This window comes from Talpa europaea (genome assembly GCF_964194135.1).
Source record: "Talpa europaea genome assembly, chromosome: 12".
Taxonomy (NCBI): domain Eukaryota; kingdom Metazoa; phylum Chordata; class Mammalia; order Eulipotyphla; family Talpidae; genus Talpa; species Talpa europaea.
Window position 1 is genome coordinate 85,317,709 of NC_140079.1, and position 27,180 is coordinate 85,344,888.

Genomic DNA, 27,180 nt, shown 5'->3' on the forward strand with positions numbered 1-27,180 from the left:
TCACCCGAAGAGCTTGAGGAAGCAGGGCTGGCAGTAGGGCTTGCCGGCGCGCTCCTGGAAGGAGCCCTTGGTGAGCGGGCGCAGGCAGAAGGTGCAGGTGAAGTGGTCGGGGTGGAAGCGGCGGCCGAGCGCCGACACGCAGCGGCCGGTCACCGGGAGGCCGCACGTGGCGCACAGCGAGCCGCGCCGCGCGTGGAAGTGGTTCTCGCACAGCGGGCGGCCCTCGTGCTCGAAAAAGCTGCCTCCGGAGAAGGGCGCGAAACATTCCTGCGGAAGGGGGGCCGCGTAAGGACGGCCAGCCGCCGAGCCCCCGGCCCCGGCCTGCCTGTCGCCGAGTAACCCACCGACGCCCAGGCGCCGAGCCTCGGCCCCAGGCGCGCGCGGCCCCGGATCGCCGCCCCGTCCGCGTCCCCCGCGCCTCGACACCCCCCCCCCCGCCCAGCCCCGCCCCGCCGGACCGACCGGTCCCTCCGGCCCCCCCCCCCCGTCCCCGCCCCCCGCGGCGCACCCTGCACACGAAGCAGTCTGGGTGCCAGAGCGCGCTGAGCGCCGAGATGTAGTTGTCCAGGATGGGGCCTTGGCAGCCCTGGCAGCGCGGGGCGAACAGCTGCAAGAAGTCCCGGCGGCAGTAGGGGCGCCCCTCGCGCTCGTGGAAGCCTAGGCGGGAAGAGAGGGGGGCTTAAAGGGCGCGGAGCCGCGCGGGCCACGAGATGGGGACTATGGGAGGGATGGAGGGCCGAGGTCTGGGCCTGGGGAGGGGCAAGAGGGGGAGGGGGAGACAGAAGAGATCCCAGAGTGGGAGAACGTCTGAGAACCTAGGGGGCCAAGTCAAAGGTCTAAAGGGGCTGGGCAGGATGTCAAGTGGACCCCCAAGCTCTCACCCTCATCTCCGAAGGGCTCCCCGCAGCTGACGCAGCAGAAATGCTCCGGGTGCCAGTGGGTGCCCAAAGCTGTAACCATCTTCTGCAGGGGATGGAGAGGAATGCTCAGTGTGGTCCTCCATCCCCACCCCACCCCCTTTCCCGCTGGGCACCTAGGTGCTGGGTGGAAGTGAGTTTGAGGAGCAGGAGATATAGCAAGGAACTTGCTATGGAGACTCAAAAGAGAGAGGGTAGAATCCCAAAGGCCATGGAAGAGGCCAAGGGGCTGAGTTGGGGTGGGGATGGGGGGGCAGCGAGTGGATGAGGTCCAAACCACAGGCGCCTTGGGTGACGCAGAAGTGGGGTGCATGGGCTCACGTGTCTGATGGGTTGATTGCAGAGGCCACATCGTGGGGAGAAGCGCTCAAAGTAGCACTCGGGGCAGAAGGGGGCTCCATCCTTCTCAAAGAAGCTGCTGCCTCCCAGGGCTGTCGAGCAGCCTCCACAAACGAAGTGCTCTGGGTGCCAAGCTCGGCCCAGCGCAGTCACCACCTGTGAGTTGAGGTGAGGCCAAGGTCAGAGTGTCTCCAGGTGGCCACGTACCCAGGTGAGCTTAAGTTTTCAAGTCTTTATCTCCGAGAGATCAGGATGCAGAATTTAACATTCAAGTCAGTCAGTCTGTAAGTGGTGGAGAACGGACCTGGGTCTTCCAGCCTGGGGCCCGCAATATTGTTAGGAGTCACGAAGATGGAATATCTTTTAAAATCAGAAGGAAAAAATGAGCTAAACGAAAATGATTTAATAGTGATATACTCATCTTTATACCCACAGTCGTAAAATATAATTTTAATGTATTTTTCTAATGGAGGATGGGACCAATGCAGGCGAGAGTCCCCAGGGCCCATGAGAGTCATAATACCACCCTGTTTTGTAAGATTGGAAATTCTGGGTTGGGAGCAGGACACTTGATCTAGCAAGGGGAGTTAGGTCAACCAGTGGACACAGCTGTTGTCATAACATCTGCCCAGTCAATAAGTCAAGAGCCACAGCTCCCAGACCAGAATCTGCTGGAGGGAAAACAGACTCTGGGTGCCTAAAAGATGGTGGGTGGGGCACATGAAGCTTTTGTGAAGATTAAATGAGATGTGGTTTTATGAAGGAGCTAGCACAGTGCTTGCACAGTAGTATGGCAATAAAGGGTAACTGGGTTAGAACTCTTTTCCTGCCACTCACTTGCAGGGTGACTCAGAGCTTCAAAGTTTCCTCGCCTGCATAATATAAATAACAGTAATGCCAATTTCCTGGATGATTTATTAAAAGGCAACAGCACATAGTCTGGGTCTCAGTAAAGAAGGGTCTGTGGGTCTCTAACTCCCCATTTGCAGGATTCTACCTACTTGGCCAGCAATGGATTTGTTGCAGGAGCCACAAAGGCCCTTGGCCTGAGTGGGAACGCCACGGCGGCTGAGGTCGGATTGCAGCAGCCCCAGCATGGTGTCCAGGCTGCCCTTGCTGGTCTGATCTGGCGGGGATGGGGAGTTTTCATTCACAGAGCTCGGCACTGGTGGCTGGGTTGGCCCAGAGGCCGGAAGCTGCAGTAGGGATGACATGAGAGTCGAGTCAGCAAGGTGCAGAAGTAGAAGGGGCTAGAATGGTTTGGGAGCCACACATTGATACCATCCCTCCCCCACCCTTCCCCGCTTAACTCACATGGTTCTGGACTCGGAAGTCAGAGAGTGAGGCCATCAGTCTATCCAGCTCTAGGGTGGCTGAGGTAGCCGAAGGCTTTGGGAGAACAGGGGATGGGCTGGGAGGGCTGGAAAGAGCACAAGGAGTATCAGCTCAGAGCCGCTCAGAGTAACTCGCCTCTGGGACTGGTCACCCCTCTTCCAGCCCTGCCAACTATGCCAAACTCACAGGCTGGGCCTTTTCTTGTCCTCAGCTTGGTCCTCTTTTTGCTCCCCGGCAGCATCTTTGCTAGATGGGAACTGAGACATTATTTCATCTGCAGAGAAGAGAGAAGGGCTCTGGGCATGAGGCCATGCTCTGCCCACCCTCCCACTTACAGTTTGTATCTCTTCAGTTGCTATTCTGGGAAGCCTCTGTCCTTCCCAGCCCTGCCCCCAGCCCATTAAGGTCTGTCTGGGTAGCCCTGATACCTGTGATGTTGAACTGAGTAGCATTAAGTTCCTGGAGTAACCGGTCTAGCTCACAGAGCCCCGTGCCCAAGACACCGCTGGAGGAGGAGAACGGAGGGGCAGCCGGGGCTGCCGGCTTCGGGGACCGAGGCTTGCATACCGTGCTGGGAAACAGGGTGGGAGCCTGGGTTCAGGGGCCGGAATCCAAGCCTCCCACCTCAGCCTCAGCTGGCTTCTCTGTCCCCCCACCCCGGCCCCAGGCACCTTACCTGTACAGATGGTCTTTGTCCCCAGAGCTTCCTGAAGACTCCCCCGGCCCTGTCTACAGAGAGAAGGACACGTGTGGGGGGACAGCCCTGGTCTTTACCCCAGTCTGGTCCTGCCAAGCCTAGCCCTAGTGGTTGCCCCCGGTCCCCAGCACCTGATCTCACCTGTGGCTGATGGCCATAGGTCAGGGGAGATGTGAGGGGCTCTGAGGGCCGCTCTTTTGAAGCCCCTGGTCTTGGCATGTGTGAAGTGGTGGTCTCCAGATCAGAGAGCAAGGCATCTGTAGGGAGAGGCCATCAGGGTGAGAAGTTAAGAGGTCAAGGTTAGGGCAGAGACAGGACCATAGAGGTCAGAGGATATGGATTCCAAGTGGGTAGTATTTGAGGACAGAAGCTGGCATGAAGGGGTCAAGGATCAGAAGGAAACACGAGGCCAGACAAGGCGAAGTGGAAGAGCAGCAAGGAATATTTACGGCCAGAACATCTTAAATGACTCATCCTGGGAGTCCTGCACAAACCCAGCCACTGATATCTTTTATTCTCCCCATCCTCACTGATGCAGTCAAAATTGGCTCTTTACTCCAGCCAACTTTGGCTCCACCCCAAATTGCTCAATTGGCCTAGTGCCTGGCACCCAGCTTTCTGATTGGACGCTCGTTTTGCCACACCCATTAATGCCCCTCCACCTCCCTTCTAAACAGACCCCACCCAGCAGCCCTGGCCAACCTCCAGGCCAGCGCCCGTTACCCCTACTGAGCAGCACCCCCTAGTGCCAGGTACTGGAACCCCCTCTCTCCCAGGGAGGACACAGCCTTCCAGCCCCCAGTCACAACAGGCAGAGAGGAGGAGACGTCTGGGTTCTCCTTCCTGCCCCAAGACACCCACCACTACTAGATCCAAATCCTTTGAACTCCAGAGCCTGGAAGTCCCCGATCCTTTATTCTTCTTCTCCGAGCACCGAGCACCGCGGTGGAGCCCTTCACCCCTCCCTGGCATCCTGGCACTCCTTATCTAGTATTCCCTTTCTGCCCCAAAGGCCTGACCCCTACCTTACTTCAGGGCCCTTAACTCTTTCCTTCTCCAAACGCTGGAGCAGGTCGAGTTCTCCAGAACTTGATGCTGCATTCCCCCTCGCGTCCACTTTCCCAGGCCCTAGACCCGAGGCCCCTTTAACCCCTCCCTTGCCAGAGTCCCCGAGCCCAGGTGCCCAGGCGCAGTGCCTCCCTGCCCATCCCTCCGCGGCCGGAGGTGGAGGAGCAGGGCGAGGGAAGAAGGGAGGGAGAGGCCGGCCGGGGAAAGACAGGAAGGGAGCGGCAGGAAGGGGGACGTGGAGTCGGCAAGGAGGCGCGGGCTCAGCCCAGAAGCGAGAAGACAGGAGGCAGGAACCCGGGCACGAGGGGAGGCGAGGGGCCGCCAGGATGGAGCAGAGCATCCAGGCAGCGGCGAGGGGCTGGGGACAACGGGACCCCACTCACCCAGGTCCTCCATGGCGGGGCGCGAGCGGACCGCGGGGCGAGCAGGGCGGGGGCCGTGTCCGGTGGGGGCGGGGGGCGGGGGGACGTCCGGGAGTTGGAGCCCCGGCCGTGACCATGTAAGGAAGCCGGGACCCGCTGAGATGGGGCTTGGGGGTGGGGTGGGGGGTGCAAAGAACGGGAGAACCCGGGGTGGGGGCGTGTAAAGGAGGGAGGGCCCCTGCCCACCCAGGCCCGGCCCGCCCGCCCGCCTGCCGCGGAGGTGGCCACACCCCAGCCTTGGCCTCCGCTGCAGGGAGCCCCAGGCGGCGGAGCCAGAGTCGGAAAAGTGGCTGTCGGGACCCAGCTCGGGATCCTTTCTGCCCAGTGAGATTCTTAGACAGTCTGAAGCCCCCACGCAGACACCTTCCAGAGCCAGCACCCTAAGTGCTAGGCAGAGCCTCCCTCCCAGGAGGCTGATCCCAAAGAGACTTGCTCCAGACAGAATTTTTGGATTGGGGCCAGGAGTCATGTTCCAAGGTTCACTCAGACCCCAGGTTCAGTCAGACCCCAGGTTCAGAAACCCCCCCTTAGTGGAGACTGACAGACAAGGGACAGAGATCCAAGAGGCACATCATGCAGACACAAAAGAGATCTCTCAGAGACAGAGACAGACAGACACAAGGAACCTTCCCACAGACCCTGTTTCCAGGACTTGGAAACAGACATATGGATAACGTGGAATGAGCCCCACCCAGCCCAAGCCCCTTGCACTCCTGGGCCAGCCAGCCCCAACCAGCCTTGAGGACAAAGCCCTTCGCCAACACTAAGGAGACCTGGACTTCTTCCAAAAGAGCCCTCCCCAAGTTATTGGTGACACAGAGAAGAAAGCAACAGACTCCAGTCATAAAGGAAGAAGAGGCTTTCCCTGGACTGAGACCCTGAGAAATCAAGGTGCAAAGGAGATACTCAGATTCTCCAGAGATGGGTGTGGATACAATAATGCTGCAGCTGCCAGCCGAGGGCCTCAGCCTGGATCTGAGTCCAGACATGAACATGGTCTCAACCCAGCAGTAAATCAGAACAACTTGGGGAGCTGATGCTCAGGACAACCTCTCCTCAGTCCAATTTGATCAGAAAGGGTCTAGGCACCAGTATTTATTTAAAGTTCTTTGGGTGTTTCTAATGACCTGGACTCTCAGGGAGGCACAGAGACAGCAAGTTTCAACCTCAGGTCCCCAGCTGCTAAGTGGAAGGCCCAGTCCAGGTCTTTCTTCAAAGTCAGGCTCAGGGGAGCTAGTGGAGACCCTGCTTTGGAGACCAAAGCAACATGAGTCCTTCTCCACCTGAATGCCAGTCCAAGGGCCTTGTTTTTCTCAGAGCATGACTAACACAGGGTCTCACAGACTCCAGGGCCCCTTCTCTCAGGCAAACAGCAGGAAGACACTTGACCCAAAAGATGAAAGTAGACCCAGAGACTAAAGATTCAAGACAGGCGAGGAGTAATGCCCATGCTGTGGACATACACCCCTACCCTCACAGCATTGCCTCAGTCCAGCCCTCTCAGTCCTGACCAAGGACCAAAGTGTCCAGCTGAGTGGTTGTCTGAGCGATGAAGTCAAGTGAGCAGGAAGCAGACTTCCCTTAGGGCCCGAAACCACATCCTAGGGAGAAACCTGGGAACTCTACCCACTCCCAGGGCTCCGGCACCACCTCCTAATGAGTTATTAAATTCCTGCCTGACAAGGGTGGCCTATATCGAGACAGAGAGCTGGACAAGACCCTGCTTGACACGTAGAGTGGGGGGAGGTCCCACAGAAAAAAAAGCAGAGACACCACACAATAGGGTATCGAAGTCCAAAGATTTAATTAATCTCCAGAAGACGCGGCCAGGCCAGGTGCCTGGGGTGCTGGGCTGGTCTCCATCTCATGGACTCCATGCCCAGACTCTGTCTGGGTTTCTCACTCCTGGTCTGGGTTTCTCATTTGGGGTCCAGCTCCATCCTCTCATCAGTCCTCGATGGTGACTCCATCTGCCCAGCTTCCTCTTGTGCCACTCTGAGGCAGGCTTCCTTCGTAACCAACTCACCCGTCAGTCCCCTCCCAGGGATCATCAACAGTCTAGGCTGGGACCCCTGCCCCCCAGCTCAGCTCCCATCACCACAGCCAGCAAAGCATCAGTCAGGGGTCCTGCCTCCTTGCCTGCTACTTCCACAAGCCCTACTAGGGCCGAGGCCCGCTTCCGTGGGCACTGCCCTGGCCCCAGTGTCCAGCGGGCACAGTGGGTGTTTAGCCGGGGCCGGCCCAGGCGGAATACTTCACCCACTGACTCGGGGTCCCCCTGGGGTCCCAGGTGGACACGGCCCACTGCCTCCTCCAGCTCCTCCTCCAAACCAGGCAGCAGGAAACGGCCAGCAGCTTCTAGTGCCTCCTCAGCATCGGAGCCCAGCAGGGGCTGGCCTGGTGGGGGGACAGGCCCCAGGGCAGCCCCACAGCCCCGGCAGCCATGTAAGTGATGCAGGACAGGCCAGGCTGCGCTGGCTGACAGGCCTCGAAGTGGCACCAGGTCCATCTGAGCTTCAGCGAAGCTGCCAGCCAGCAGGGCACGGAAGAAGGGGGAGGCAGTAGCTGAGGCAGCTCGCTGGGCAGGGAGCCGCAGGCCCGAGTCCAGCAGGAAGTGCAGGTCAGGGGCTGGGATGGGAGCTGGGCCCAGCAGAGGTTCATAGAGGCAAGGGGAGGCCGGGTCCAGTTCACAGGGGATGGCAGGGGGGAGGGCTGGGCTCACAGTGGGAGACACCAGGCCTTGGAGGCAGGAAAGGGAGTCTGCAGCAAAAAAGAGGAAGAGTGGATGCGGGACTGGCCGAGTTAGTGCCGCCAGGAGGAGACGGAGGCCGCCCTGGTCCAGAAGTAGTCGGCGCCACAAAGAGGGCTTCCTTTGGGGGGAAAGAGAATCTTTCAGAAGGTGGAAATGGGTGGGACTAAGGAATAGCAACCTTGCTCCCCGAACCCCGCCAGGTACCCGTGTCTCCCCCTCACCGACAGATGAAGGGCAGGGTCAGTGCGCAGGCTACACGGTCCTCAGGGCTTCCAGAGAGCAACAGGTGAGTGAGGGCACCCACTCCAAAGGGCGACTCGGCCTGCACAGTCAGGTTCTGTAGCAGCATCTCACCTGTAGGGATGGGCAGAGCTGGTCAGGGTGGGAGCTGGTGTTCAAGATTGGGATGGGAGGGGTAAGACAGACTTCTGGGCCCTTGAAGGGAGAAGGGTAAAAGCTCAGGGCAAGAAATTGACGCGTGAGAGGGGCATGATTACACGTCCTGGAGGGGTGGGATCTGGGCATTAGGAAGTGGAGAATAAGGGCAAGAACAGAGTGGGCTGATCAGGGAGTGGGCCGCTCAAGGACTGAAAGAGTCAGCTGTCAGGGGGCAGAAGACAGGGCAGTCCCTGGTGATGGAAGTGGTAGGGGCCTGGGAGGACAAGGTGACTGAGCCTGGGCTCACTAGTCAGTGTGCCCAGTAGGGAAGTAATCACGCCCTGGCAGACCCAAGTGTAAACTGGGCAGGCATGATTCTAAGTTGTTAGAGCCAAGACTGGTGTCAGGGTACGTGGGCCCCAAGGGCTGGGCAAAGGGTGCGGTAGCACTTTGCACACTGGCATGGTGGAGCACAAAGGAGTCTCCCGTCTGTTTGGGTGGTGGGCTGGGAGGGCAGTGGGCAGGCAGGCCAGATTCTGTGCCCAGGGAGGGCACAGCTGGAGGATGGGGTCTCAAGAGGCGTAGGGACACACCCAGTTCCCGGTGCTGGCTGCGGCGAGTGGGCCGGGCCCGGGGCGCTGGCCAATCATCTGGGGAGACACCAAGTACCAGCCAGGCTCGCAGGAGTGCAGCGCCGTAGCTGCGAACAAAGGCCTCGAGGCAGGCAGGGTTGCAGGTGAGGCGTGTCAGGATGCGCAGTGCACGGGGGTTCGGCGGACCTGGTGCTCCTGTTACATAGGCCAGCAGGCCGCACAGAGCTGGGCCAGTCACCAGTGCCCCACTAGGGTCGGGAGCCTGGGAGAAGCGCGACAGCAGCAACAGCGCTGGCCCCTCCCGGCCCCAAGGCTCCTCAGGGGTGCCAGGACTGCGGCCTGGTGTGCGCAGAGCACGAGGCGTGCGCAGTGAGGTTGAGCCCGGGGAAGGGCTGGTTGGTTCAGCTGGCTCTGGTGGCGGACAGCGTTCTGGGGACCAGTCAGGAGAGATGTCACCCGGGCCTGCGGCATAGCCCTCGGAGATGAGCCACGACCTGCAGAGGGGAGACAGAGACTGATCGAGAGCCGAGGTAAGGGGGCAAGTTCAGGCAGTGGCCATGTCAAAAAAGGAGGTAAAGCGAAGGGGTGGGCCTGAGAGGCAAAAGGGGAAAAAGAGAAGTAGGAAAAAACCACAACTCATTGAGCAATTACTGATGCCTATTATGTGCCAAGTTCTATTTTAGGTGCAATGAACAAAACACAAGTTCCTGTCCTCCTAGCGTTTACACACTGCTAGGGTTTGTTTTCTAGTGAGGAAAAACAGGCCACAAAGAAGGAACTCCCATAGTATGTGGGTGTGTGTGAAGTGAGACATACGGAGAAATGTCAAAGGGAAGGGAGAGCTGACTTTTCCCTGCAATGGTGATGGCAGCCTCTGCTGACAAGAGACGGGCTCGTCAGCGCACACGGGAGGAGGCAACCAGATGGAACTTACCTAAAATGCTCAAAAACGAGCAAGACCAATGTGTGACGGGGCTGTGGGCACCCGGGAGAGTGCTAGGAGGCAAGTCAGAGCTCACAAGGAGGCTGCCATTTCCTGCGCACTGCTGAGTACCAAGTAAGGTGCAAAGTACCTTCATTTATTTAATCTTGACAACAACTCCATGGGGGATGAGTGTATTATTAGCCTCCATCTTACACACAAGGAATCAGAGGGTCAGAGAAACTAATTAACTTCCCATGATGACACAACCTGTAGGCGGTGGTAGCAGAGTAAGAACTGAGACTCCAGAACAGATGCCATTATTAACTGGCCACTGCATACACTGCCAACCAATGAAACTGCCTGGGCTTCAAAGTTCAGAGGTCCTGGGGTGAAGGCAAGGTCAAAGGCAGACACAAGGGAGAGGAGGTGGGCCTCCCAGGTGCAGCGGGTTGAGCGCAGTGCTGTGAAGCTGTCCGCAGCCTCCGCAGCGCCGGTTCAATTCCCAGCCGGCCAGGGAGATTCCCACATGGCGTGGCAGACCTCTCCTGTCTCGCCTGCTGCTCCCCTCAGCAGTGCTTTCAGTCCGTCTGCCTGCTCTGCTCTCCACTCTGTTTCTGGTGAATCCTCTCACCCTCCCGCGACTCTGGCCTGTACCCCAGCTCTTGTATAAATTAAAATAAATCTTTAAAAAAAAAAGGGGAGAGGAGGTGTTTAATGGGGACTGGAAAGTGGTCACATCTGGGAAGAACAAGGAATCAGGAGTCAGATTCAAAAAAAGCCTTACTGACACAGTACTAGGTCGAAGTTAGTGAGGAAAGCACAGTTGACACAAACCTCCAACCCATGGTGTGAGGTAAGGGGAACTCACCTCAGGCTTCGGAAACTTCCAGCTTCTGCCCGCTCAGGGGTCCGCTCCTCAGGAAAGTCCCAGGAGGCAGCTTCTCTTCCCTCTTCTTCTTCATCACCTGCTTCACCACACAGCTGCCCAGCCAAGAGAGGTACAAGTCCCAGAGCCTGTAGCCGGCCTAGGGCCCCAGTATCATAGAGGAAGCCCACGAGGGCAGCCACGACACGAGGATGCCAGGAGTTGGCACGAGGGTCCCTCAGTAGGCCCATCAGCAGCTCCAAACCACCAGCATCCCGAAGTCGGGCGCGGTTGATAGCCTCCCGGCACAGCAGGCACACAGCGCGCACCAGGGGCTGCTGAGAGGCAGGGCTGGTCCCATTGGGGCCGCGGCGCCTCTGGAGCTCACCTAATAGCACCTCCACACCACCAGCATTGCCTAGTGCAGGCCGTACCAGGCCCTGGGCACAAAGGTTGGCAAGGATCAGGATGGTTGCCTCACGTACTGCCCTTTTGGGGTGGGAGGCCAGGTTGACCAGTGGGCCAAGTCCCCCACCCAGACTCAGCTGCTCAGCACAGGCCCGAGAGCAGCCTCGACTCAGCTCCAGGAGAGCACGGACTAGGGCCAAGGTCAGTGCAGAGTCTGGAGCAGCAGCCAGAAGCTCGGCCAGCGGGCGCACCGCTCCTTGCTGTGACAGGGCCAGGCGGTGCTGGGGTGAGTCCGCCAGGTTGCGGAGGGCACGGACCACACTCTGCAGGCAGTCTGAGTCCTGGCTGGCTGTCAGGCTCTCAAGGAGAAGAGGAACAGCACCTAGAGAAGGAAGACAGAGGGTGAGGAAGGACAGACACCCAAGCCTCTCTGCCACTGCAAGCCTTAGCTAACTCCACCCTCATAGACTTCTCACCAGCAGAGTGGATATCCCCACAGCTCTCAGGTTCCATGGCTAAGTTCCCCAGAGCACGAGCTGTTCGGTTCTGGATGCTGTCTGTCTTCACGCACTGAAGAATAGTCACTGCAAGAGAGTATGGCCTCTTGAGGGTTCTGTCTCTCTTTGTCTCTTTCATTAATCACCTTATGAATGTGGCCTCCGAGAGTCTGGAAAGGCCTCAGGAAAGGCTAACACTTGATAAGTCTGGAAGGCTAAACAGGTAGGAAGGTTTTGCTAGAAGGCAGGTGGATGGGGTGTTACAGGGCATTTCAGGTTTGGAAGCAGCTTTTGTAAAGACCAAGAGCTGAGACACAGTATCTGTGTTATGGCTTCATGAGGGGCTTCGATGCCAGGCCAAAGGATCAGGACTAGGAGGGTACTGGGCGTTACTTGGAGTTTTAAGAATGGGAGTGATGTGATACAATCTGGAAGCCGTGGGAAGAATGGATTACAAGGGAGATGAGTAATGCAAGGGCAGCAGCAAGGAGGCTGCTGCACTAGTCCAGGCAAGAAAGGACAACAGCTAGAACAAAGCTACCAGCACAGTCCAGCACATGGCACCAGTCTCTAGGCACGCGATGTTGGAAAGGATAGAAGTGGACAGATTCAGGAAATATTTAAAATGCAAAATAGTGAGTGAATCAGGGTTATACAATAAAAATAACAAAATTTATAATCTATTGAAGATTTATTAATGTACCAAACCTCTCTTCAAACATGCTACGATCCAGATGCATTTTAAAAATATGTGCAACTGAAAAATACACTGTTTCATTTTATCAAAAAACATAAGATTTCACCAAAACTGGCATAATTTCATAGCTGTCAGGCAACGAGGAGTAAACTGTGTTCACACCGTTGCCACCAGGAGGCGCCAATTTAGTGAACAGAAAAGCTTGCCATCTTTCGTTAGAATTTATTCTTGCTGTGCTAGTTTTTAATAACTCAAATTACCCAGTCCATGCTTAGGGTATCTGCGCTCTATATTTATTTTTCACTTTCTCCCTATTCCAATTTTACGAAGTATAGTTACTAGCCCATTTTACAACAAGGAATCCTAGCTTTGGAGGGGTCATTTCCCAAACGAGCACATCTTCTGACCTCCAGCTCATCAAACGGGGTGTCAGGGTGTCAGAGTCGCTCACTCAGCCGGCACTGAATGTCTGCCGTAAACATCACAAAAGGAGGTTAAGAATCTTCAAAATAACACTCTGACTTCCACCAGGACAGAGGCGGGGTGCTCCACAAGCAGGAGCCAGGCAATGACCGTAATGCTCTATCTGGAAGGGTTGGGGTCTACACTAGTCGAGAAGGAAGGACTCGGGGCATCGGCTTGAGAGCTGGGGGCTCTGCGCCGTCCTAAAGCGAGTTCTTGCAGCCCACAGCACAAAGAACTCAAGACCCCGCCCAGGCCCGACGGGAGGGCGGTGCGGGTGGAATCCTTCTAGGAACTGAGGGCGGAGCACTTACCCAAAGGAAGAATGCCTCCGAGTCTGCGCACTTCAGCCCGGCACGCCCCTTCAGTACAGCAGTTGGCTAGGATGCTGAGAGCCAAGTCCAGCGTCTTGCGCAGGCGCGCTGGCGGCGAAGACGCCGCGGCGGAGGGGGCGGGGCCCGGCGAGGGGGCGGAGCCATCAGAAGCCGCTGGCTCCGCCGACGAGGGGGCGGAGCCGGGGCCAGCCTGGAAGGGGGCGGGGCCCGCTGCAGCGGCTCGCCGTAGCAGAGCGAGAAGGGGGCGGAGCCCGCCGCGTGCCCGGAAGCGCTCGATTCCCCCTGCTGCCTTGATGTGGCGCGTACGGAGGGCTAAGAGCACGCGGCCCAAGGATGTCTCGTTGGTAGCTGTGTCCTTTCCCCCACCAAGACCCTCCCCGGCCGCCGCCGTGAGCTGCGCGAGGCAGAACGAGAGCGAGTCCGTGGGGGTTGGCTTCGCAGCCGCCATCTTGGCCCAGGCCTAAGGCTCCACCCCACTCCTCGCCGCTCATCCAGGGGAGCGGAACTGGAAGAGAGGGGCGTGGCAGGCCCCTCCTCTCTGACGCTTTTTAAATAGCGCCTCGGCTGCAGCTATTGTGCACGTCGGATGTTGTAGTTCTCCATCCGATCCGGTACCCTTGCACGGCCTCGGAAGGCACGTCGGGAATAGAGGTTATCTAATCGTGGGCGAGCCCTGGAGGCGCGAGCGGTGCATCCTGGGATATGTAGTCTGCACTAAACTCAGCGCTCCTGGTTTAGGATGCGTGGGGGACTCTCCCGGGGGACTCGGGGTGGGCGGGTGCCCCTGGAGAACCCAGACATCCCACCATGGAATCTCAGTACCGTGCCGCTCCGGGTGACTTGACTACTCCGCCACCTTTCCCACCGGAGGCCGGGGCACCCAAATCCACGCTGATGGACTCAGACTCTCTAGTGAGACCACAGGTGTCAGGCTCCTGACAGCGGCCGCAGATGGAGAGCTCTCGCTCGGCCAGGTGCATGACAGGGTTAAACTTGTCGCGACCTGCCGCCCCATTCTAGGCGGGCCCCGGCTCCGCCCCCTCGTCGGCGGGCGGCCTGGGCGAGTGAATTTATCCGTTTCCGGTGCTGGCCTCCTGCTCCCCAGTGTCTCCCTCTCTGACTACTTGTGAGCTGAGTGGCTGATAAAGGAACCCGGGTACTCTTCACTCGAAATGGAGGCGGCAGCGCCGGAAGTGGCCAGGAAGAGCTCGGACGGGCAGAGAAACTGGGAAACTGGACATCAAGATCCCAGGGAATCCTGACGTCCGCCCTGCATTGCAGTTATTTCGCATGAGCGGCTCTTCCTAGTGTGGCCTGCGCAGCCAGCTGCCGGGGAAGTGCTGCTGTGCCAGCAGTACTTATGGGGGTGAGGCTCTGACTCTGGGGAGGAAGAAGCTCCTGCCAGGACCAACTGTTCTGCAATCCTCAAATAATTCGAGTGCCCGAAGTGTGGGTTGACTGCCTCGTATCTATGGCACTAGTGCACCCACCATGGAGAATGACCCTTCAAGTGTTCTGGTTGTGGTCGTGGCTTTAGTGAGCGCCCCCAGTTCACTGAGCACCAATGTATCCGCTTGTCCAGAATGTGGTGAAAGTTTCTATCTCAACCCCAAACTCAAACACCAATGCTTGCACATGGTCGAGAAACCCTATAAATGCCCTAACTACAGCAAGGATTTTATAGTCAGTTCAGATCTGCCAATAGCTCTGGCCACAGTTTCAGCCCACACTTCAGCTCTGACTTTGGTCTAGTCTTCAAGGAGCTCCAGGGTCCAGCACCTCTAAACACCCCTCCTTTCTCCTCCTTTAGGACTGTGATTCATGGCCTGACGATAGCATTTGGGAGGGTCCTCACATCCCGTTCCAGACTTTCTGAGCTGGTCAGGGCCCCAGGTTGGGGGGCTTAGGTAGTAGAATTGGAATCGTCGCCTTTTCTTCCTGTTCTTTAAGGCCCCAGGCCAACTAGAGGGAGTATTTGGATGGCAGGAGCTGTCCAGCACAGACCCAGCTGCTCCCAGATGTAAAACATCTTTGACAACTGCTGACCAGATTCCTTCACAGGCCTAGGGAGTGAGGGGCTTAATCATCCCTAGAGCAACAACTGCCTCACCCTGGAGGAATGGGACCAGAGGCAAGGAACACCCCTGTTAGTGTGGGGTGGGGGAGCAGGGGTCCAATCTTCCAGAGGGGATGCACTATTAGAACAAAGCCAAGCTGTATTCTGGCCTAAGAACCAGAGAATTTGAACTCTGAGGGTATGACCCCTTTGAAGGGCTTCTCCCTACATGAGAACTGTCTTTACAGGTTGAAGCTAGGCTGGTGTGGCCCAGAGGCAATGCAGAGGACTGGGAGATCTGTTGAGTTCAGAGGGTGTTCAGGGGGGTAGGGAAAAAAGAGTTTGTCATCTGCCCCCCCCCCTTTTTTTTTTAAAGATTTATTTACTCATGCATACAAGAACCGGGGTACGGCCAGATGTGCAGGAGGGTGAGAGGATTCACCAGAGACAAAGTGGGGAACAGAACAGGCCGATCTACTGAAATACACTGCTGAGGGGAGCAGTGGGCGAGACAGGAGAGGTCTGCTGCGCCATGTGGCTAGCTCCCTGGCTGGGGATCAAACTCGTGCTGGACAGCTCCATAGGTTGGGTCCTAATCCCTTGTGGGGTTCTTGTCATGTTCCCCACCAACAGATGCCACAGAGCACAGGTCAGGGTCTGAGCTGGAGGCCTGAGCCTGGCACATTCGTAGTCCTGTCCCTGCAGCTTACAGGTGGCCTCTGGGCCTCAGTGTCTCTTAGCAAATGACAGGCCTTGCCACACACCTGTTTTTTTTGTATATGAAGGTTTGTTGAAATCAGAGCCATGATTAGAACATTGTGAGACGAGCCCCTGAAAGAGTAAGGTTGGAACCACCTTCACTTCTTCCTCTACCAGGGAGGCCCCCTTCGCCTTTTTTATCCCCCTTTCTCACAGATCTCCCAAACTCTTTCTTTGCTCCCTCAATAGGGAAAAAGTGATGAATGTTCACTTGTGCCTGGATATCCGGGATTGAACGTGGTCCTTTTGATGTCCTCGGGGATGACTCCCCAAACCAGTGTATTTCTGTTGGTAGAAATTAGGGTACATGGGCACCTGAGGGAGGCTTCCATGGCACTGCATAGTCTGTGTCCATAGCAGAGTCTAAGCTGTGAGGTTCTTCTCTTTCCTCCCCATAGCTGCCTGTTCCTCAGACAATCACAAACTGCAGCCTTTTTGAGCTTGAGGGAGGCCTAAATCCCACCCCTAAGGGACTCTCCTTCCACCGTTATCCCCTGCATCTTCCCCCTGCCCCTAGTTTTCCTCTTCTCAGGATTGCTGCTTCTAAACCTGTACCCATGTAGACTGGAGTTGAAAGGAAGGAATGCAAAGTAACCCCTCTCAGCGTCTGGCAGGAGTGTCCAGACTTGTCTCTTCTTAACTATATGACCCTGCACAGCTGTACCTCTTCTGAGCTTCATTTCCTTCCTCTGTACAGCGGGAAGATGACGACCCTCTCCCAAGGCTGTGACTCTTCCGTGGGATCACTTCCATGGAACACCTGCCTCAAGGGAGTGGCTGCATCTCAGTTCCCCACTCTTACTCACGTCTCGTGCTTTTCGCAGGGGGTGTCATGCAACAAGGGTCATGCCAGCTCACATGCTAGCTCCCCCTCCCCAGGTTACAGAAATGAGCTCAGGGTAGCTTGGTGTGCTAAAGGGGAGGGACTCAGGACCAGAAACAACACAGAGTGCACAATGCTGGCACTGGAGAAAGCTCCTCACGTGGAGCCTGTCTTCATGGAGATGGCATCTAACAGAGACCACTTGTCCCCAGGCTGGGGGGTCGGTGATGGAGAAAGGGTTCTTGTCATGTTCCCCACCAACAGATGCCACAGAGCACAGGTCAGGGGCTGAGCTGGAGGCCTGAGCCTGGCACATTCGTAGTCCTGTCCCTGCAGCTTACAGGTGGCCTCTGGGCCTCAGCGTCTCTTAGCAAACGACAGGCCTTGCCACACACCTGTTTTTTTGTACATAAAGGTTTGTTGAAATCAGGGCCATGATTAGAACGTGAGTCGAGCCCCTGAAAGAGTAAGGTTGGAACCCCCTTCACTTCTTCCTCTACTTAAAACTGATGTTTTGTTCACCATGGATTTGGGGCATTAATTTTTATTTTTTGAAACTTTGCATTAAAATGTTTATCTCTATTAGTAAGTATTTTGGGCGCCCCCTTCACTTCAGTGTCGGAGGTGAGGGCTTCACTTGCTTCACCCTAATGCCCTCTCAGCGACCCAAGTACCTCTTCAACCAGATGTTGCTTGCTTACCCTCCAAAGCCTTCTAGTTCGAGCGTCTTCCAGCTACCTCCGGCCGCTAGGGGGCGCGGTCGTGCCGCCAGCTCGCGTCATCCGTGGCTCGCAATCCCAGGTGAGGAGGAGGGGCGGGCCGGCCCCGGCGCACGCGCAGACCCGCGCTTCTGGCCGGGGGCGGGGGGGGGGCAACCCGGGAGCTGGCGTCGTCCGTGACCTTGGTGACTATGCCTCGCGGACCCTAACGCCTCTGGTTTGAGGAAATGTCAACTCCTAGCCATTTCCCCTTACATTCTAGTTCTAGATTGGAATGTGGCATCCTCTGCCGCCCTTTGTGGCAGGCAGCACCGCTCTGATCGTTTCCTCTCCGAGGTAGAGGCGGAAGCAATTTGGGGGGACATGCGAACCCAGCAGGGTGGGCGGGAAACTGAGCTCCCCCAGGCCGAACCTGGATCAGGACGCCCGGACCCTGGACATCTGGGTCTTGGGGGCATGGGGATTCCAGCATACGTGGCTGGTGGCAGGGGTCTGGCTCATATTTTTCTTAGAGGAGGTGGAGTTGTAGATGGAAGTGTTTTTTGTTTTTGTTTTTTCAATGTTGTCTTAATGAAAGGCTTGTAGCACAGAGATTAGAAGTTCTCTTAAGCTAGACTGGTTGGATTCTGGCTCTGCCACTTAACGTGGTGGATGACTTTGGCAAGGTTAAGTCCTTTCACTGTCTCTATTTCTTCATCTGTAAAATGGGGGAATAGTCCCTACCTTAGAGAGTTGTTATGAGGTTCCATCTGTGTGTAGAAACTTAGATCAGCATCTGGCATATAGTAAGTACTCTATAGGTGCTAGTTATTTAAATTTCGTGCTTCAGTTACAGTTGTAATTTTTAATCTAAAAATTATAATTTTATAATCTAAAAAGAATGGGCCCATCAGCACTGATACTCCTGCCCACTCTACATCTCAGAAAAAGCTTAACATATCTGCTGATAGCATTATTGAAGTTACACATAATAAAATGCATCCATCTTAAGTGTGCCATCAAGTAATTTTTGATAAATATATACAACAGTGTGACAACCAACACTAACGTGATATGTACACTAAGGTAAACACCATCACAATCAAGATAGAGGGGTGTGTTTCCATCACCCCTCAAAGTTCTTTCATGACCCTTTGCATCCAGCCATTCCCTCCCCCACTCAGTCCTAGGCAACTATCCATCTGCTCTCTGTCACTAAAATAAGTTGCCTACTATAGAATTTCATATAAATGGAATCATACAGTATGTATTCTTTTGTGTCTGGCCTCTCTGGGCTAACATAATTTTGAGGTACATCTATTTGTTGCATGAAAAAATAGTTGTTCCTTTATGATGCTGAGCCATATGCTTTTTTATGAGTGTCTCACAATTTGTTTATCCCTTCACCTTTGGTAGGTTGGAATGTATCTCAAAGTGTAATTCATTTGACTATCTCCTTTTTAATGAGTACTAGTCCCATTAGGTCTCATTCATACACACCCCACAGAAAATGTTTGCTAAAGACATTTGTATCTATCTACAAGAGAAGGCAAAAATGTTTTAGTAAAACATGGACCACAGTAAAGGGAACAGAAGTCAGAAATTCACTGATAAAGCTTTATAGATATGCTTTTTCTTTTTTTTTTTTTAATAGAGGCATGCTTTATTTATTTGTTTGCTGGTTTGTTTGTTTGTTTTGTTTATACAAGCACTGGGTACAGTCAGAAGCGCGGGAGGGTGAGAGAATTCACCAGAGCCAGAGCGGGGAGCAGAGCAGGCAGAAGGACCGAAGGACACTGCTGAGGGGAGCAGCGGGCGGCAGGAGAGGTCTGCGCGCCATGTGGGACCCTCCTCCGGGGCCGGGGAGCAGCCGGGGATCGAACCGGCGCCACAGAGGCCGCGGGCAGCTTCGCAACCCAGCGCTCAACCGCTGCGCCACCGGGGAGGCCCTATAGATATGCTTTTTCAAAGAAAACATTTAGCAATTAAGGAAGACTTAAATCCCATCTCAAACTTTTTAATTTCATGTAAATGAAAAAATCTAAGAGTACAAATCTTTCTAGAACTAGATCAATTCTAGCACATCTTGACCTGGAATTCAAATAATACTAACAAGGCTAGATCTTCCCATATTTCAGGTCTGCTCTGCAAAATGGCTTAAATATTGGCTTCAATCTAAGGTTGTATTCTCAGACTCTAGCAATTCCATGTCCAGTTGAAATACTATTGTCTTAAAGGCCCAAGAAAGAAGTTCCCAAAGGATACTTGTGGACTTATGCTCCTAAACCAATCAGCATGGCCAGGAGAATGGAATGCCCTGATTGGCTAGTCCTGGACCCTGTGACTTACTGGCATGGGAAGGAGGTGTCAACTCCACCTTGACTGTGAACTGAAAGTAAGAGGAGATGGGGGTGATTTCACAAAGAAAACCCAGAATCAGGAGGAGGAGACATGGGTATATTGTTTTGTGTTTGTGGGACAACACAAAACAGTGCATATTCACTATAACAAGTTTCTAGATGCTTCCAAGGGCAAATGGAGCTAATAGCCACCCTTTTGAATCTATCATGTTACTATCATTGGCCTGCTGGTGGGCTCCATCCCCATTTTGTCTGATCTTCAACTCCCTTCACCATCCATTGAAGCCACCCCCTGTCCTATGTCATTCTGGGACAATTTCAATTTCAAATATTCTGTCCTAGGTCGTCCATAAACGAAATATTTTTTAGTAGCTCACATGTTGGATTGATCTTTATTTTGGAAAATATAGTCATGGTATGTAGTGTCCCAGGAAAGAGGCACAAGAGAACGTGGGGAGTTGTTCTTCCCCACCCTTCACCACCCACAACTGAGGTATGTCTGAAAAGGGGCTGGATGCAACCCACTGGGATTTACTTAACTGACAAATTTGTTCTCTCTGCCTAAAGCAAAAAAAAAAAACTCTGAGACTTAAGAAGCTTTGGCAGTAGCCCAATTATGCTCTTAATTAAAAGTGAGAAATTATGAAACGGTGGGTACAAAAACGGCAGAGCTGGCTCTGCATGCCTATGAAGAGGCACATAAAGCTAGAACCAGGATCAGCTCAGGAAGCACTCACGACGGGTGCCAGTGCAGCCCAGGACAGCGGAGGATGACTGTAGCCCAGGACAGCAGCCGCTCTTAGGCCATCCAGCAGAGGTTTTGGCATCCGGTGTCCAACCTGTGAACCCTGGTGGTGTTTCACAGGCCATGGAATGGTTTGTTTCTGGCTCTGCAGATTGCTGGCTCTGGCAAACCAAAGACGCTGCGACTTCAGATTCTCAGTTGCTCATCTTTTCAAAACTAGTCAACAGTGAGTTCTGTTTTTTGTAAACAATTGCAACGAATACACATACTGAGCTACCGTCACAGGCCAGACCCTAAGCTGGCACATTCCTATGTTATTTGACTTAAACTTGATAAACATCATTTAAGGTACAAATTATTAGAAATTAGAGATGCCAAAGGATACTTAATTCCAGCTACATGGGAAGCCTGCGTGCTAACGGGAAGAGTGTTGAGCAAAGTACCTCCCTGCAACTATAAAAAGAATGGCACGTTGTCTTTTAACTGTCCCCTTACCATAGCTGTCAGAAGGACCTCATGCCAGTCAGGCCTCATTTTAAATATAGAAACCCCCTAAAAATAGCCGCCCGTGTTAGAGATTCAACAGGTGATTGGTCCTACAAGAGGGGAGGAGAACAGAGGCCTGTGCGAAGGAGAGAGGAAGGACAGAGCCACCGTTCCCCTCTTGCCGCCATGGCTCTGCCGCTGAGATCCTTGAGTCGGGGCTTTGCCAGCGCTGCCAAGGGAGACCACGGCGGGGCAGGAGGTGAGTGGGGCCACGGCTGACCCCGTGGCTTTCTGACGCTGCCCCTCACCTCCGCCTCCGGGGCCTTCCATAGCCCCAGCGACACCCCACGGCCCTCCTGCCCCGGGCCTGCCGCATCTCTCACACCTGCCTCTCCCTGCTCGCAGCCGGCACCTGGCGCTTCCTGACCTACTTGCTGGCGCTCCCAGGCGTGGCTCTCTGCACCCTCAACTCCTGGCTCCACGCGGGTCACCACGGGCGCCCCGAGTTCATCCCCTACCACCACCTCCGTATCCGCACCAAGGTACGCCGTCCGAGGCGCGAGGGGAGCCTGGGCACCTGGCGCGGGCGGGAGGGGCGCGGGCGGGCGGGAGGGGCGCGGGCGGGCGGGCGGGGCCCCCGCGCAGGGGTTGCTGACGGCTCCCTGGCCCCCTCTCTCCGCAGCGCTACTCCTGGGGGGACGGCAACCGCACTCTTTTCCACAACCCCCACGTCAACCCTTTGCCCACTGGTTATGAACACCCTTGAGGGGGCCGGCGCCCCTGGCTCAATAAAGGCTTGGAAGTCCACTGTGTGCCGGTACAGTGTGCACCGCGGGGCGGGGCGGGGCGGGGCGGGGCGGGGCGGGGCGGGGCGGGGCGGGGCGGGGCGGGGCGGGGCGGGGCGGGGCGGGGCGGGGCGGGGCGGGGCGGGGCGGGGCGGGGCGGGGCTTCGGCCGCGTTCTCGGTGCAAGCGCTGGGAGTGCAGCACGTGCTCTTCTCGACGCCTGTATTTGCGAGCCATGCAAGGGGACATCCTTGATGGGTAGGTGGAAGATTCCCTCTTCTCTGCTGCTGTTAATAAGGAGAGCGCTAGAGTGTAACGGGCTTTCACATATATTGAGTCCACACAATTTTTGGAGCAAGATATAATTTTGGTTTCCCTTCGCCAGATAGAGGAATAAGATTTATTTTTTAAATGTTTTTATTATTTATTTATGCATAAAAAAGCTGGGATGTAGGGCTATGGAAAGCCCCGGAGGCGCCGGTGGAAGTGGGGCTGGGGAGAGGATGCACCAGAGACAGAGTGGGGAACAGAACAGGCAGACTGACTGAAATACACTGCTGAGGGGAGCAGCTGGCGAGACAGGACAGGTCTGCTGTGCCATGTGGATCAGCTCCCTGGCTGGGGATCGAACTCGTGCTGCAGTGGCTGTCAATAGCTTGATAGTGCTGAGACTTAACCCCTTGAGCCACCAGGGAGTTCATCAGAGACCCATGGAACTCACGGCTGCAGATCCTGAAGTGCTACCTTTCACCTGCCGCACATTGATGGCATTTATAGATTCTGGCTATCTAGAGACCATCCTGATTTCAAGTAGTATAACATTCTGCCACGTTTGAGGCTTTCCTGGTCTGATTCTAAGTTTGGAATATTTTGGTCATTCTCTGGGGTCACTTTTCATGGGTCTCCTGCCTTAGTTCAGGAAATCAGATGCCCCTTTCTGGAAGCCAGTCTCTCTTAGATTCTGGGGACCTTATATCAAGAGGGGACATTAGTTCAAACAAGGTCTGGACAGGTCATTCACTTCCTAGGACTGTCTGCTCACTTGCCATTACCGAAGACTCTGAAGCCTGTGCTGAATTCGATGAGTGACACATGCATAGAGAGTTCCTTTGGTCTCATCCATTGACATTATTCGTAACAGGCCCCATTCACCCAAGAGTGAGAGAATGTTTTCTATACCCACAAACAGGTTTCTCCAATTCTTTCTTGAACAACACTCAGGCCCCTGGATTAGAGCTCTCTTATAGAAGAAAAATCTGTTATAAACATTTTAATTTTAATGTTGCAATTCTTAAACATATGAAAATTCCTACTCAGTGGAGGTAGAGATTTACAGGAAAGTGGATTATTGGGGCAAAGGCGAACTGGGGACTTCAGAGCTGAGAGTCTCCTTATTGAAAGTGGCCATGTCTTCAAGCTTATCATCCATCATTTCTTTGTACTGACGTTTGAAGAAACCAAGCTACAAGGGGAAGTAAAAAAAAACAGCTGGGTAAGAGGACAGGGAAGAAAGTTGGGAGTAGGAAGAGGCCGAGAGAGAAGGGAACTAAGCCGAATTGTATTTGTGTGCTAGACATTTATGTGACAGCAGCTGTCATGTTGAGTGTGTACTGTGCTACTCAGATTCTGAGTCAGGCAGGCTTGCACACATACCTTGGCACTATTTCTATCTCACTTAAGCCACTCTGACGTAGGCATTGTTTTTATTTTTAAAATGAGAAAACAGGCTCAGAGAGGTTGAGCAACTTGCTTGACATTAAGCAGCAAGACAGAGCCAAAATGTACACCCAGATGTGTCTACTCCAGAGTCTGAGTTCTTCTCACAATACTGTCCTGCCTGTGGCCAGCTTGGGTTGGATACTGCTGGTGTCAGAAGCAGGATGAACACACTCACCTTGTAGAGCACGGCTGTGATGACAGCCAGCAGCAGCAGTCCTCCCACAGAGCTGCCCACGACAAGGGGGATGGGGTTGTAGATCTCATACTCTTCCAGCACCATCTCCACCTGAAGTAGAGGTGTCCCGTCAGGAAGCAGGAGGCCTCTTCCTGTCCCAGACTCTCCCCAGATTCCCCAGCCTTTGACTTCCTCCCCACCTTCCCCAAGCCCAGCTCCCAGAGGTGAGATACAGAAGCACTCATGTGCCGCCCAGGGCCCTTTGTCCTACCCCCGCCACGCTGGGGGCTCCCAGTGAGCATCACAGACTCAGCGTGAGGAGCCATCCCACCTGCCTGGCCACACAGCCCCTACCTGGGCTCTCAGAAATGCCTCCTGTCCTGGAAACTGGGAATACGTGGATCTGTCGAACAGGATTTCAGCTCCACTCACGAGCTGAATCTTCTTCTGCTGCATCTGCAAGGAGAGGGCAGAGCTGGGGTGCTGACCCCGAGGACGCTTGCGTGGGAGAAGTGTCTTGGCTCAAGGATGGGCACAGGCACAGGTGGAGTGAGGGGGAGGGGCTGTGCTGTTGGGCACACACCTGGCTGGCCCAGCCGAAGCTGAGTTTGCCCTTCAGGACGAAGTCAAACTCCTCCTGGACGCCGAAGGAGGGGATGTCACAGCGGAACCTCAGGCAGTCAGCGATGGAGCAGTCCTAGGTCAGAGAAGAATGAAGCTGAGAAGGGCCTCCCTGGTGGTGCAGCGGGTTGAGCGCCGCTCTGTGAAGCTGTCCGCAGCCTCTGCGGCGCAGATTCGATTCCTGGCTGGCCGGGGGAAAACCCACATGGCACAGCAAACCTCTCCTGGCTTGCCCGCTGCTCCCCTCAGCAGTTTCTTTGGTCCATCTGCCTGTACTGCTTCCTGCTTTGTCTCTGGTGAATTCCCTCACCCTCCCGCGCCTCTGACCTGTACCCCAGATCTTGTATAAAATATATAAATCTTTAAAAAAAAAAAAGAATGAAGCTGAGGAGGGTCTGAATTTGGGGGACCGTGAAAGGTGAGGAATATGTGAATAATTACAGGGTGTATGCAGGGCTCTGCAGTTTAGCAGGGCATTTCCCCATTTCCCCAAGGCACAGCTAGACCTATAGTGGGGGGCCAGGGCCTTTCTCACCAGCACAAGACTGCTCGGAATCTGGGTCAGGAAATCAAAATGCTGGGGAGGTTCCCGCTCTGATGCACAAGGGAGACTCTAGGGAGAGTGAGAGAGAAAGAGAATGACCAACATTTCACTGGAGGACAGTGTGAGGCACTGTGGGATCAGACCTTGCGAGTGAGAAAAGGCACCTGGGTAGTAGGGGCCAGCATGGCCACGTCCCACACAGCCACACCATTCAGCAGGACAGGCACCCAGAAGACAATGCTGATGGCCAGGTCTCGCTGACCTAGGTTATTCACCTGCAGAAAATGGAGACACGGTTCGGACCATCACCTGGTCCCCCGGGCATCCCCAGTCTGGCCTCTTTCCTGGCTCTAGCCCTTGGCTCCTCCCCTCCACTCCCTACAAGAGCAGTGCCCGGGGAAGGGAATGGTGATTCCTGGCCGCTCACACGATACCGATGCTCAGCTTCTTTCCTGGTGTTCTTAACAGCGGTTGAAAAGTTGAAGTACTTGGTAGATTCTTCGTGGCTGGAGAGAAAAGGCTGGCTGGTGAAAAACAGCCCCGGGACCATTCTTGGCTGTGCTCAGCCTGCTCTAGAAGGATCCTTTGGGCCCAGCAGGTGCCCGGGAAACAATGGCATTTTCCACTGGGTCCAAAGTCTCAGCATCAGCTCTGGGTCACCCCTGTCCTCTGCCTGATCATCCAGGCAGTTAAGTAAATGTGGGGGTTTATGGTGCGTGAACATACATGGAGTGGAACTAAATGTTCCAGGCTGTGGGTGGCTCTCCATCCATCCACCCACCCACCTACCCATGGCTTCCTCCGGGAAACATTTTCCATATACTAGGTTGTACACTTGGTTCTGGAGATTTGACAGTTAATAAACCATAATCCCTGCCTTCCCAGCATGTAACGAGGTCTCAGTGGAATCAAGGCAAACAAGAATGTTTCACCAGCATGTTTAATTTCATGGGTCCCCAGTTTTCCCACATATGTGACACTCAGCTTGATAAAGATCACTGGCTCGATCACCTGGTTCACATCTCAGGTTCACCACTTTCTACCTCAGTAACTTATGGCAAGCTACTTAACCTCTCTGGCGCCTTGGAGGTTTTTTCCTCTTTAAAATGGCAGTGCGGGGCCTCCCTGGTGGTGCAAGGGTTAAAGACAGCGCTACCAAGCTATCCACAGCCTCTACAGCTCGAGTTCAGTCACTGGCCAGGGAGCTACCCACATGGCGCAGCAGACTTCTCCTGTCTCCCTGCTGCTCCCCTCAGCAGTGTATTTCCCTAGACCTGCCTGTTCTGCTCCCCCCTCTGTCTCTGGTGAGTCCTCTCACCCCCTGCACCTTTGGTCTACACCCCAGTTCTTCTATGCATAAATAAATAAATCTTTGAAAAAAATTGTAAAATGGCAGTGCTAGTATTAATGCTTGCCTCCAACAGAACTGCTGTGAGGTCTGCAGCAGTGCCTGGCACATCTGTGGAGCCCTCCACACATGTTAGAATTGTTTTTCCCTCAGTCTGCTGTGCTAAACTTCCTTTCTGCCCCTCACCCCAACCCTTTCTCTCTGCTTCAGCTTTCTCATCTCAAAATTGCCCAGTTCTATAGAAGAGGTTTTTTGTTGTGTGTTTTTTTAAGAAGTGGGGTACAGGCCAGAGTCACAGGGGGTGAGAAGATTCACCAGGAGAGCAGGGAGCAGAAGAAGCAGATGTACCGAAATACACTGCTGAGGGGAGCAGCAGGTGAGACAGGAGAGGTCTGCTGCGCCATGTGGTTTGTTCCCCAGCAGGCCCATGATCGAACTTGCACCACAAAGGCCATGGACAGCTTCACAGCACTCTGCACAGCACTGAGCTCCCTGGAGGGAGCTCAAAAATTGTCCAGTTCTACATTTTTGCACACAACACTAATGATAAAGGACTGATCACAAAAATCTGCAAAGAGCTGATGCAAAAACAAAGAAAATAATCCTGTCAAAAAATGGGCACAGAGCTAAAAAGAAACTTCTCTGAAGAGGAAATGCAAATGGCCAACAGGCATATGAAAAAATTTTCAGCATCACTTGTAATCAGGGAAATGCAAATCAAAACTACCATGAGATACCATCTTACACCAGTGAGAATGGCACATATTAAAAAAAACTAGCAACAACAAATGTTGGCGAGGGTGTGGAGAAAAAGGAACTCTTCTGCACTGTTGGTGGGAGTGCAAACTGGTCCAACCACTATGGAGAGCTGAGTGGAGATTTCTGGACCTACTAAACATAGAGCTTCCGTATGATCCAGCAATTCCACTCCTAGGTATTTACCCAAAGGACACAGATACATTAGTTCCAAAGAGCACCTGCACCCCTATGTTTATAGCAGCACTGTTTGCAATAGCTAAGCTTTGGAAACAGCCCAAATGCCCAAAAATAGATGACTGGATCAAGAAGATGTGGTACATATACACCATGGAATATTACTCAGCATTCAAAAAAGATAAACACATGCAATTTGCAGCAACATGGATGGCGCTGGAAGGGATCATGCTCAGGGAAATAAGCCAGAAAGAAAAAGAAAAATACCGGATGGTCTCACTCATAGCAGGAATCTAGAAAACTTAAATAAGGGACCAGGAAAATGAATAACTATAAGAAAGTGAAAATCAAAATCAACAAAAAACTATGAACCAGAGACACTCTATGGGGGGTGGGGTGGGGGTGGGGAGGGGAGGGCTTGGGGTCAAAATAAGGGGGT

The 27,180-nt window shown here is 54.3% G+C and overlaps 4 protein-coding genes across 5 annotated transcripts in view; 1 reads left to right on the forward strand and 3 right to left on the reverse strand.

Annotated features, from left to right (window-relative positions):
• TGFB1I1 (transforming growth factor beta 1 induced transcript 1) lies at positions 1 to 3,540 on the reverse strand (the record flags this gene model as incomplete). Of its 2 annotated transcripts, none has more annotated exons than XM_084250512.1 (10): positions 3,430 to 3,540; positions 3,268 to 3,320; positions 3,020 to 3,096; positions 2,778 to 2,865; positions 2,571 to 2,676; positions 2,258 to 2,452; positions 1,239 to 1,412; positions 882 to 963; positions 509 to 657; positions 1 to 267 (listed from the first exon to the last, which is right to left on the reverse strand). In XM_084250512.1, the coding sequence occupies exons 1-10, from the start codon at positions 3,505 to 3,507 to the stop codon at positions 1 to 3; spliced, it is 1,269 nt and encodes a 422-aa protein (XP_084106638.1). In that variant the 5' UTR covers positions 3,508 to 3,540. The 2 variants fall into 2 exon arrangements, with proteins under 2 accessions (XP_084106638.1, XP_084106639.1); XM_084250513.1 differs by having other exon boundaries at positions 3,020 to 3,162.
• Positions 3,541 to 6,694: 3,154 nt separating this feature from the next.
• Positions 6,695 to 13,171, reverse strand: ARMC5 (armadillo repeat containing 5). The gene is made up of 6 exons (XM_084250894.1): positions 12,670 to 13,171; positions 11,176 to 11,283; positions 10,295 to 11,081; positions 8,502 to 8,995; positions 7,752 to 7,884; positions 6,695 to 7,648 (listed from the first exon to the last, which is right to left on the reverse strand). The coding sequence occupies exons 1-6, from the start codon at positions 13,136 to 13,138 to the stop codon at positions 6,829 to 6,831; spliced, it is 2,811 nt and encodes a 936-aa protein (XP_084107020.1). The 5' UTR covers positions 13,139 to 13,171; the 3' UTR covers positions 6,695 to 6,828.
• A 7,575-nt stretch (positions 13,172 to 20,746) lies between these two features.
• COX6A2 (cytochrome c oxidase subunit 6A2) lies at positions 20,747 to 21,424 on the forward strand. The gene is made up of 3 exons (XM_084248778.1): positions 20,747 to 20,876; positions 21,023 to 21,159; positions 21,300 to 21,424. The coding sequence occupies exons 1-3, from the start codon at positions 20,804 to 20,806 to the stop codon at positions 21,381 to 21,383; spliced, it is 294 nt and encodes a 97-aa protein (XP_084104904.1). The 5' UTR covers positions 20,747 to 20,803; the 3' UTR covers positions 21,384 to 21,424.
• Positions 21,425 to 22,746: 1,322 nt separating this feature from the next.
• Positions 22,747 to 27,180, reverse strand: part of ITGAD (integrin subunit alpha D) — a gene marked incomplete at both ends in the record, with an annotated part of 29,383 nt that continues 24,949 nt past the window's right edge. Inside the window, 7 exons of the mRNA XM_084250185.1 lie at positions 22,747 to 22,863; positions 23,296 to 23,406; positions 23,650 to 23,751; positions 23,879 to 23,992; positions 24,452 to 24,529; positions 24,625 to 24,735; positions 24,888 to 24,966. Of these exons, the coding sequence (XP_084106311.1) occupies positions 22,747 to 22,863; positions 23,296 to 23,406; positions 23,650 to 23,751; positions 23,879 to 23,992; positions 24,452 to 24,529; positions 24,625 to 24,735; positions 24,888 to 24,966 (712 nt within the window). The remainder of the gene's footprint in view (positions 22,864 to 23,295; positions 23,407 to 23,649; positions 23,752 to 23,878; positions 23,993 to 24,451; positions 24,530 to 24,624; positions 24,736 to 24,887; positions 24,967 to 27,180) is intronic.